This window comes from Zosterops lateralis (assembly GCF_965231275.1).
Source record: "Zosterops lateralis genome assembly, chromosome: 9".
NCBI classification, from domain to species: domain Eukaryota; kingdom Metazoa; phylum Chordata; class Aves; order Passeriformes; family Zosteropidae; genus Zosterops; species Zosterops lateralis.
This window is the reverse complement of record NC_139769.1, coordinates 22,845,673-22,858,103: the sequence shown is the minus strand read 5'-3', so window position 1 is coordinate 22,858,103 and position 12,431 is coordinate 22,845,673. Positions and strand designations below refer to the sequence as shown.

At 37.0% G+C, this 12,431-nt stretch overlaps 1 protein-coding gene across 1 annotated transcript in view; it reads right to left on the bottom strand.

The window, feature by feature from the left end:
* Positions 1-12,431, bottom strand: part of KCNT2 (potassium sodium-activated channel subfamily T member 2) — a 118,293-nt gene that overhangs the window by 62,472 nt on the left and 43,390 nt on the right. The window contains exons 8-9 of the mRNA XM_083867396.1: positions 12,078-12,161; positions 11,410-11,504 (exon numbers count right to left, since the gene is read on the bottom strand). Coding sequence (XP_083723522.1) covers positions 11,410-11,504; positions 12,078-12,161 — 179 coding nt within the window. The remainder of the gene's footprint in view (positions 1-11,409; positions 11,505-12,077; positions 12,162-12,431) is intronic.

Here is a 12,431-nt window from a genome sequence, read left to right as displayed (position 1 = left end):
TTGGTACCTCTGTCCATGAGGTCACCTGAACAGGAAAGAACAAAGGCCACCAGCTACTGTCAGATGAGTAACCTCCCTGTCAACATTAGAAACAGAAAATCTGGCCAATAATTACAGAGAGAGCTCTGCAGCTTGCCAGCAAGGTTTGCTGGATCTGGGCTACAAAAGTAAACCTTCTGCATGTGTGTTTAGTTTGTCCTCAATGTGGCTGCTCCATTCCATGATAGTCAAGGCAAAGACAGTTCCAACAGGCATGAGCTACATGGAAGCATTTGCTGTGCTGCTGCTTTACAAGGGGAGCATCCACACAGCTGCTTAAAGGGGTGGCTGTTTTCTTGGGCAGACCCAAGAAAAGTGCACTGATACATCCAGTCTGTCTATTCAAAACACCCTCTGTAGATTGATGATGAGCAGAAAGTTCACTGCAGAGTGCAAGATAGAAAGGAGTGTATGGAAACTGCAATGTGACCTAAAATACAGCCTGGGGCTTTTTAAAATACTTGTGCTTTGACTCTTTCATTTCATAACAATTTTTTATTAAAAAAACAAGAGCACAAAATGTGTGCCACATAAATTTTCCTTGTTTATGTTCTTTCTGGAAAGGTATTTTTACTTCAGAGTCACCTCTTTGTTGACCCACAGTCTTAGCTAGAGACAACCTTTTGGACAGTGACCAAGGAAACAACTGGCTTGTGAAAAGGATATAATAAAGCACCAGACGTAATGCTTAGGTTTGCTAAAACACCAGGAAGGGGGAAAGTGTTAAATAGAGTTTGTGTAATGGGGTGAAAATTACAGGAGGTAATCTGTGAGGAGATAAAAGCAATATACTCCATCATGCATTACAGGGCAGACTCCTTTATGGTTTGAGTTCCTGCTTGGAAACCCAGCAATTCTTTCAGCTACGAGCCAGAGGGCTTGGATACCTTGAACTCTCTGTGTATTGTTTGGGTTGATCAGCAAGCTCTGGGATTTCATCATCATTTTTCTCCTGCTCCTCACTACTGTTAACACAGGATTCTATTGAAATCTGGTGATTTCAATGAAATGTTTTAGTTGAGTGAAAAATCCTGAACTTGTAATACTTAAAAAGTTTTCTGAAAGTCAGAGAAATTTTCTTTAGGCCACCTGTTCTGACAATGTGCTTGCTTGAATAAAAACTTTCATGTCTAATAATTTAATCGGCTGGAATTCAAATGGATCTATACATATTACTCTTTTTAAAAATCATTGAAATTCAGAACCTCGCAGGACTCTTGAAATGTGAGGTTTGACTGTGTAACAAACACAAGCATTTTTAGGATAAAAACCCAGTGTGCATGATTAATACACATCATCTAAAGCAAGAGCACAGGTAGTGTCATAATGGCTAAAAACCAGGGGACACGTGAGTGAAAAGGGGAACTTCCTCAAGCACCCAGGAAAATGGGATCAATGATCACAACACTAGAGAGATGAAGGCAGGGAGGAAGAAGGAGGAAGATCACTGTGCCTACCAGGACTGACAGCATATTCTGTAATCTCTGCTATGTTTTGTCTGGCATGTTTTCCCCTTGATTGCTTAGCCCATGGAGAATATTCAGTAAGATTTTATTCTTACTACACATGCACTACAACTCATTAAAATTAGATTTTCACTCTGAATATTCAAGAGGAAGCATTTCATATTTGCCTTAAAGTTGGCAGAATATTTTGCGCATTTTTTTTTCTTTTATAGTTTTAGAGTATTAGAGAAGTGAACAAAAAGAGATCAAGTGAAGGAGTACTGTTAAAAGATGACCCACAATCACCCTTTTTGCCACAGGGAAAGTTAAAACAGAAGTAAATTTCTTTACTGAAAGGGTGTTTGGGCAGTGCAACAGGCTCCCCCAGGAAGTGGTCCTGGCACCAAGCCTGTCAGAGTTCAAGGACCATATGGACAAAGCCCTTAGTCATATGATTTAGTTTTAGGTAAATCTGTTAGGAGCAGGGAGTTAGACTCAATGACAAGTTCCTTCCAACTTGAAATATTCAGTGATTTATCCAATTTTAGTAAATGCAAGTACATGCCCATATGTAGCTGTGCCCTCTCATCAGTAACTTTATTTTTAACTTCTTTGCATAAGATATTTGCATTTACTTGTTTTTCCTCTGCTCATCTCTAATTAAAAGAAACTTGCAAAATATAGGACTGTATTTAAACCAAAAAGCAGATTAAGTGCTCATTCTCAGCAGTTGAATAAGGCTTGTCACGTATGAAACCCAATGGCAATAATCACCCAAAATATTTAAAAAAAGTAACTGAAATGGAATGCCACAAAGAGTTTTGTTCTGACTCAGGCACTTCTGCTTTGTATATATAATATTGGTAATAATCACCTAAAATATTAAAAAGAAAATGAAATGGAATGCCACAAAGCATTTTGTTCTGACTCAGGCACTTCCACTCTGTATACATAATATACACTTATGTATGGGAGAAATGCACAACTTCCAGAAATGAGAAAAAAAATACAGCTGTGTTTGTGCAAAGAATGGGAGCATATGTTCAGCTTTAGGGATATATTCAAGCTCCTTTTTAAGTACACAGTTAGCTGTTTTACTGAGGTTGAGATAACAGAACCAATTTATTACTTTTAACTTTTTTTAGAAGGTTTTAATTACCAATGGAAGTACAGAACTCACTAATCAGAGTGCTGTTTATTTGGATTATACCCTAAAGGGTCTATATCTACAGACTAAAGGTTTTTGTGTGTATCACCCAAGGGTGACACTCTATGGCTGACTGTGGCTCTACTCTTCACTTTTTGAAAAACATCTGTCTAAACATTATAGTAATTTCTAACAGAATACCAACTATATAGATTTTTTTTGAAAAAATGCATTTTAGAGATGTGATTTTTTTTTTATTTTAAAAACCATTATAGGTGTATTAAAATATTTCTTTTTAGATTATCTCGTATCACAACCTGATATCTGCCAAAGCCTCTGAGATGTGCTTTCAACATGCCAAAAAGTTACGTTTAACACAGACAAGGAGTGAGTGAATAGTTCCTGGAGGCTGGTGTCAAGTTCTGTTTGTATGGCCAACATTGTACCAAACAACTTTTTTAACTCTTGACTTTCTAATTTGAGAAATATGAACTTTGCTAAACTTCACACCCTTAAAATACAGTTGAAATGTGAATAAGACAACAAAAGTGAACAAAGCACTGAAGAGTTAATTCTGATCCCAAATCACTCTCATGAGTTACTGCTCACTGGAGAACCTGAATAACTGATGGCATTGGATAATACGGTTAAATGTGTTAGCATAAGCCACCACAACACACCAAATCTTTATAAAGTAAAATAATTGGTTTGTCAGCCTAATAAATCAGCCAATGAAAGATATATTTATTTTTTAAGTCTGCATGCTAATGACAACTTCATTTTTGAGCCGGGAATTGTGAGTGATGATGGTTTGATGCCAGCTACTGACTGGTGAAGTAACATTTTCAACATAGTTACTCACCATTGTTACACTTGTATTCTATTTGCTACTGTCTAAAATGATAGAATGTTTTCAAAGAGAGAAGGTGAGTATCAGGTTTTTCTTTCTACTGCAAAGACAAAATGAAGCTTGTGAAATGTAATGCCTTCCTCTAAGGAAAGAGATGGAAGACTGAGGGTTCTAACACTTATTTTGTATATCAAATTGACCCTTTAAGGGAAACTTTACACCCTTGGTTTTATTCAAGTCTTCCCAAAACCAAACCAAAACCTAAGGTTTATTTTGTCAGTATGATCATACAGTATTTCACATCCTGCAGGCTTTGGTTCCACTCCAGATCAGCTTTCATTCCAGCATTTTATTTTCCTGAAGTTATTCTTGTCACCCTTGTTCTGAAGGTAACAAGCATCTTTTGCATATGTAACATTTATATTTTCACACAAGGGATCACTTACAAGCCTGTGTGTTTATAAACCAATGGAAAGCTTACTACAAAACCTACATCTGCATGGTTGCTCAGTTCATTGCCCTGGCTCCCTATGTCAAATCCTTTTATCTGACTGCATTTTTCCTGTGAATCTTTGTCAAGGGTTCATAATTTTGAAGACATGCACATCTAAGATGCATAGTGCACATACTAAAATAGAGTAATTGTTTGAGGGTTTTTTGTGGAATATGGCATTCTATTTTTTTTTTTTTTTCTTGTTTGTCCTTGCTCTTTGGACAATCACTTCTAGATTTTCTCCAAACCCCATTTTATGACACAGAAAAAACACTTTGCTAATTTAATTTTTTAATTTTACAGAGACATTACATATTCCTCATAGTCACTCTATTTTGTGCTTTGTTCCTACAATGGAACAAGGACAGGAATGCATTTAGACCAACTTTGAGGAATTTCATATGTTGCTTTACATTTGTTGGCAAGCCATAATTAGTTATTATTAGCAATAAGCTTCATTTTATTATCTCTAGCAAAATTCAAAATGCAATTGCTGGAGAAAGGACACCACGGAGATGCAGTCTTAGAATTGTATTTCTAACAGTCCAAATGTTATATGACTCAAAATCATTTGTTTTTTTCCTCCATTTGTAATGGTAATTGGTCTCTGCTGCCAGAACAAGCTCTGCTTGTCATGGTATCTGGTAATATTATTACTCTATTGCAAGATGTCATGATAATAAAAGCTGAAATTCTCCCAGTGGCATTTTCAGAGTGCATAATGTTTTCCAAAATATTGTGACTCCCTAATATTCTCAATGCATCTTTAATGAAAAGTTGTTGAGATTATTGATGAAAATACTAGCAGCACTTGGTATTGGAGAGACATTTTTACATCCCATGGAAGTTATTTGAGATAATACTGAGAAAGAATCTGAGGGACATTTTATCTCCTTCTTGGGCAGGGGTTCGGTTTTGAATGTATGATTTTCACTGTCCTTGAATATGCCTATTCTGATTACCGAAGTTTCAGTACCTTCACATGGCATTAAAAATTTTTTAGAAGAGACAGATAGAATTGTTTCAGAGGATAGAGGCTGGAACTTCCAGAATGGTAAAGTCAAAGTCCCACCAAGAGTAAAGGCCTTGCAACACAGGCTTAAAATTCTTCCCAGTGTCAATTTAAAATACTGATTTACAGAATATAGTACTAGACTGTTAAATTGCAATCACATTAATCATCAAAGGATGATTTACCTGACCTATAATGTAGAGGTACACACTGTATTGTACTGAAATACTGAGATATTGTGTGCTGCAACAGAGACAAAAAAATGTGGATAAGTTAAGTTTGTCTTTCAAATTTATACAAACTTAATTTTGCCCACCTTTATCTACATCCAGTTTGGAACTACAGATTTTCAGATTAATAAATGACCTGTAACCTGTGCTAGAAAATTAGCAAAGTTTGTAACTTGCAAAGATCAAAAGTTCATGAAGCTGAATCATTTTCCAGGGTGAAATAAAAGAACAAAAAATCACTCAATCACACTGTTTATTGTTTAATTCAATATTTCTATATATATTCCAAATAGGAGAATTGGCTTATAAATACTGTTGTTGACACTCCATTTTAGAGAGGCTTTGTGAAGGCAGCTATCATTTAGTCTGGTTGTTTTTTATTTTAAGCAAACAAGATGACTACAAATGTATCTCCCACACTAAGAACATAATTGAGATTGAACCTTCTAACCTTTATTACTTTTTTCCACAGACCACAGTAAATAGACTATTCAAATTGTTTTTAATTTCGCTGGTGTCTGTGTCTAGTTTTAAATATTCCATTACATCAGTGGCACAGAGAATTCCCTGCATGAGCCATGGGAAAGATGCTGACCTAATTATTTTAGAAATAACTATGTAGAAGCATCTAAAAAGATTAACAAAGGAAATATTATGTCACTACCAAATTAATAACTAAAATAGCATGAAAATCACTGTATAATTATCTAGGTTTCCATAGAAACTGTCTTTGATGGGTAGCCAAAAAGACTTCTGATTGAGCTTCAATACTTCTGCTCTCCCTATAATACAGATTTCTGATCTGCCTTTCACAACAACCAACCAGCACACATCCTTATCTTACAGTCTTTAAGCAGCACTCCTCAACAGCACTAATCACCCACATGCTTCTTTCAGATCTGAACTCTTGAATTTAAATATGCAAAAATATTTTTAAAGTGTATTATTACAAATACTGAGCTATCAAAAAAGAAAATTGTATATGGTAGTATTTCTGTGTTGTCACAAATCAATAGTTGCACAAAAATATGAAAAGGCATTAATCAAAGAAACAATTGTGGGGTTTATTATATTTTTCCATGCTAATTTTCCATTACATTTGCTCACCTTTTGAAAAGCCTTGGCCATTTAAGTACTAATCAAAGGCATGTAAGCAAATGGATCCCAGTGCTAGCAAAGGTGAAAGAAGTGTGGCTATCCCATAAATCTGCGTTCTAAAAGAAACTCTGAGAGTTTTATTTGAAGTTGTTTCATTTAAATAATCTAAATTGGCAACTATTTTTGGCAACAGTGTTTAAACATGTGTCATACAGGAGATTTCACCAAAGCCACCTTAGAAATTTCTGTACCTACAAAAGATAAACTCTGTATTCAATACGTGTTTCTCCTACCAAAGCTCACGAGAATGTTGGCCTTGAGTTCATGCACACAGCTTTTCCCAGAAGATAGTATTTCACATAAACTGTAGTTGAATTTATAGATTATTTGTTCGCAAATAACAAGTGGATATTTTAGGAAATGCTTTGCTGTTGACCTCCCAGGAGCTGCACAGCCTTTTCATCGTCCCTCACTTAAGGAAGTGTTAAAGCAGTGTCTGAACTCGACCTCAATTTTCATTGCACACATGCACAGAGAAAGCACCCAACCACGCTGCCCTGGTTCCAGGAACTGAGGAGCAGGACAAGGGGAGGGTGTGAGTTGGCACAATGGATGCGGAAGGTACTGCATGTGCTACTGGCCTACTTCTAGGTCTACTTGCTGATGTTTGGAGAGCCCTGCACAGGAATACTTCAAACCAGAAAAATGAGATCACGTGTTTGAAACAAGCAGGTTCCTGACAGATCTGCTTTGTTTCAGAGAAAGGAAAGTACCGCTGCTATTACTTCAGTGCTTTGTGGGATTCTTGTAATAGCTGAATAATTTATTTTGTATTATTTACAGTTACTTAGAACTTTCAATTATTGTTGCATAATAATTCTGGCATTTGAATTCTGCAACTCTTGTTTCTTCTGTTAGCTCCTGAAACTTCTCATGCTTCACTACTCTAGAATAATTGGATTCCAAAAGACAGAAGCATAGTCTTGTGCTGTCCTAGTATGCAGAAAATCTCTCTAAATCAAACTGAGACTGGTGCTGAACACTGAGACTGCTGTACAACAAACATCACAGAAAGAACTGCAGACCCAAAAATCCACATTTTGTTTTACATTACGTAATCCACCAACACTTTTTATCCTACTTAAGGCTAGGCATCTTTCTTGGATAACTGACATTGTAGGCTCCTGTCAAAATCAACAAAGAAAGGTAAAGTTGAGACCTCCATGGGGTGATTTAGTTCCCTTCAGATCACCTTCTGAGGTGTTTACATCTAGCTATTGATAATAAAGGGAACTGGAGTACTGAGATACCTTTTTCTCTCTAAAATTTTCTGTGATTAATCCTTTCTTGGTTGGGTGGTTTTTTCCTCTGACACATTGTTCCAAATCATAAGGTCTTGATTTGTTTTGTTTGGACTAGATCAATTTTGGGATTTGTCTTCATCCTTTCAAGCAGCTTACTCCTACTGCTTCCTCTGGATGAGAACTCTGAGTAGGTAATTGCCATTGAGGCTACAGTACTGGCATTCTACAGGTATTTTGTCATGTACTGTGTGGAAACATTCTTATTTTCTGATGCTGAAAGCACTGGAGTGTAAAAAATGTTAAGGTTGACCTCAGCGAGCTTTCCATGAAAGTGTAAGCAAAGTATGGGCAGGTTTGAGTATGAAAAAAATAATTGTCCATCTCAAAGAATTTGTAGCCACCTCCTTCACAAGCTAGTCACTCTACATTGCTGATATATGACTAACACTGCTTTAAAATTCAAAATAACTTTTAATAGCTGATTCACTGTGTCACAGAAAGATGCCTGAAATACTCATTCACTGTTATTTGTCTTCTTGTACAGTTTACAGAAATAATTAGTATTCCATTTGACAAACAAGTGCAAACATCCATTAGCTTAATGACAACACATATTATGACTAGGTCTCTAACTCTCGCTAGAACTCTCTCAACAGTAACTGCTGAACAGTCTGTCATATTGGAGCACACATGTTTTAGTAGATGTAAAATTGCTCTGGTTACAAGGCCATTGAGATGTTTAAAGAAAGAAAAAATCATTGGACAGCCTAATCTGTCTTTGAAGTCAGAAAAAAAGGAGAAAAAAAATCCTTGTGTGTAATCTATAAATTACATGAATGATACATGAAATGATCTTATAGATTTACTGACCTGCAAATGAGTTCCACCCCTAGATCCATAAACAATTATCACCAAAGAGCAAAGAGTGGAGTAGAGCATACATTTTGTTATGATAACTGTTTGTTCTGCAATAACATTGAAAATTGTCAGCTGTATGCAAAAACACAGAGAGAGCCCTTTTCTACTATACTGTCAGTGCAAAGGACAGCCTGAATAATGGTATCTAGCAACTGTGAGATTAGCCCATCAGTTGTAACCTGTGATCATTTATTTTTTCACTTTTCATTGGAAAGCTTCCACCTGAGTTGTAAGACATAAACTGGATTGTGCCTATTTGTGTAACCACCACTTATAAAATTCTGATGTGGAGATGTAAATGATGGCTTTACAGATGATGCACGAGGTAAAATTCATTTTCTGTGGGTTTCCTGCTAGTTATGGTAAAGTTATTTTGAAAATACTTATTATATGCAGACAGGAACAAAGCCAGTGAGGAATCTTTCTGGGCTTCATACCATCTTGGACTTCTTACAACATTGTGTAATTCCCATATAAAGCTCCATTCCATCTCTGCCTATGTGTCTGCCAAAAAAAGGTGGCTTTGAACAGAAAACCCTGTGTTTTAAAGCTATACTAGCTTCACAAGTGCTGGTGTTACTCTTGCAGCAGATGGCAGAAGCCTGGAGCCAAGGGCACTGTGGAGTTTCAGCTGAATCCACAGAGAGTCTGAGTGTCAGCAGGGAGGCTCGATGAGGGCAGGTCAGTGGTGCCAAAAGCACACCATGAGCACGCCTTCCACCCTCTAGGGGAAGGTGCTCTGCAACTGAAGGCACTGCACTCAAGCTACTAATACAGGCTTAGTAATTTTGCTTTACTGAAGCCATGGCCCTACATGGAGCAGGGCAGTGTTTCTACATGGAACCAAAACATGCTTATGAAGAGAGACTGGTGATACCTGAAAAGTTTCGTGTGCTGTGCAAGTGCTGGCTCCCAAAAGTTTTTGGGGGTATTGACCTGTGTACTGCTTGCCTTTGCAGAAAACATGAATGATCAGTCTGGTAAAAGGTACCCTTAAGAGGACAGATTCCAGCTTAGAATGGACTTGGGTCCTCCTTCAGCAGGAAGGAACTCACATAAACTCTAAATGATGTCTGTAAAATTAAATGCTCTCTTGAATTCACCAGAGATGTAACATAATCAAAGACACTAAGTTAATTGATTTGGACTGCTTATAGAGGTTTTTCGGGGTATTTCAAATATATAAGCAGTAGTATAAAGAAAGAATGTGTAAAAATGCCATAATGTGTGTTCACATAGACAAGAGTAACAATCACTTGAACACAACTCCAGTCTTAGAGAAGCTGCAGATGTTGGAACTACTATTCTCAGTCAAAAAGTGCTTTTTATTTACTTAGTTACTGCATTACTGGGTGTCTTCATCTCATTTAGCTTATTTGCAAGTCTAGCAGGGTCAGTCCTAGGTCAGTAAATAACAAACTATAATGAAGTAGTATCTGCAGCTGTTGAGCCCAGCCATAATTACAGGTGAGCTTGCCACTTCCTGCATGTTTTACTGTCAGTTATGAAAATGTCTGCTGGTGAGCAGGATACATAATTTGTGCAGCATTTCAGTAGAATATTGAAGTAGGTAGATAAAACTGGTGAAGGATATTTACTCAATAGCACCTTGTATTGTAAAAAACTAAGAAGCAAAATTAAAAATGTTCAAGTCCTTATGCATATAAAATTACATAATGTTCAATAGGAGATTAAATATCACAAAAATTCATTACTGTCTGGAACAGGCAGCGTTTGTCATTAGGCAGGTGTGCGGCCCTAAGACAAAGGGTAAAATTGGACCATTCATTTAGCCACTGGCTAGAGCAAACTCCTCTTCTAAAAAGCCATGTCCTATGTTACACTTATTACCAAAAGGGTTAGGCAGCACATAACACTGACTATCTATAGTCACTCATACTAGTGACCATCAGAAAAGCAAGCTAGACAAATAAAGTAAGAGAAAATCTAATTACTGTCTCCAAAATGACACACCAAACTTTATGTGCTGACCTAAACGCATCTTGTCTGGTAAAATAAATACAGGTGATTTAGCCTTTCCACACAGAACCATGTTCTCTCTTCACTGTCCTCTTGTACACCAGCTTGTATCACACTGTACATGGTTCTGTATTCCCCCTGAGTATGATTCTCAATTTTCAGGCATTACTGATGAGAAAATTCTGTCTGTTAAGCAAGCTACAGAGCTATTGTATAGCCAGACTAATCCTTTATCTGCCTCCAGCCCTGGCTAAAACCATATTGCTCTGGCACAATATAAACACAGGGCTATCCAGTGGTGTTTCCTCTGGATGCAAATTTAAGTTTCTCAGGTCCTGCAGCAAAACATTCTTCAGAGTAATACATTTTGGTTGTTTGATCCTACCATCCAGTACCGTCAGGACTTTAGATTAACACATTCTACACCGTCTGTTATCTGTATTATTAACAGCTATCCCCTGTAATCCTTAGGGGAACCTGACTTGGTCGAAGTCTTAAGGCTAAGATATTGCACATTCTTCTCTGTCCCAGCAGTCCAGAGGAAGGTGACCTTGGTGTGAGTCAATATACTTCTGTTGGTACTCTTCACATGTGAGTGATTTCTCTGCTGAGGTTGCACTCTTGGTACATTAAAAGTTCCCCCTACTATATCCTGTGTTTTTGCATCATCTGTATTTCCCTCCTTAGAGTGAGAAGGATTCCTTTTCCTATGCATGCAAATTCAGTTTCCAAACCCAGTGCATCCAGACCCCAGGTGCTAGTTAACACTTCCACTGAAGTGTTTCACCCTTCCTATTTCACTGCATAGTTTCCAAATGCCTATTTTATCACCATATAGAAGAGAAAGAGAAGCCAACATGTATAATAAAAACAGAGGGGATCTGGGCACTTACCAAGTGAAGATGAGACATAATAAGGTAGATATTAAAATAAGGACTTGGTTAAACATTGCAGACTGTGTGCGTTGGATGGCTCGGTGAAGATCATTCTGTATCAATGGAAAAGAGGTGTTATTTTGGGGTTGAACCAATAATTCAGGATCTGATTCTGTAGAGGAATTATCAGTGCCCTGATAGCAATGCAGTCACTCAAATGCACTTACAAGTTTGCTGATAATATGGAAGGTGCAGAAGCGCCAGCTGTGAATCTGTGATTATTTAAGTAGTTCTTTGTTCATCCCAGCACAATTCTGATCCTAATGCAAGCTGCCTTGAGGTCTGCTCATGTCTAGCTTACAAATTACAGGCTGCAAGGCCCAATTATGGCCTAACAGTTGAGTTCCCTGCAATTGTGTATGAATGGCAGAGTAGCAAAAGAACCATCCACTGCCATTTCCTTTACTGGCACAGTAACAATTTACACTAATTGAGATTTCAATTCATGTCTTACTTTTTCCTAATTTTCATGCAGAAAGCAGTTTAGTAATGCTTGACCATTTGTATAATCTAAATACAGATCTGGTTAGCTTCCTAATAGGGTTGGACTGTACTGCCAAAATCCCACTGAAGACAATATACTAAAAAATACAACTCTAGAATATTTATTTCCTTTGCATACTTACAATCATATTTTCTAAAGCATGCTTTGCCAGCCAGCAATTTAAAAATACAGGAATAAACAGGTTTCTTAGGACTGGCCAGAAAATCTGAAAGAAAAATTAACAAATTCATTAGAAGTTTTTCTGATGAGGAATAGAGCTTTACTATTCAAGCAGCATTGAAACACTTGGGGAAAAACACTTACTATTAATGTGTTTCTAGCGTGAGATTTGGATTTAAATAACATTTTTGTCTTCCTTTGTGATTAACCACATGCAAGATAATTAGATAAAATAGGAACACAGTCAGTTTTCACTGCAGACATGAATGATTCTTACATTTTTATAACCAGCTGGTTTATTTTATTGATTGTGCTT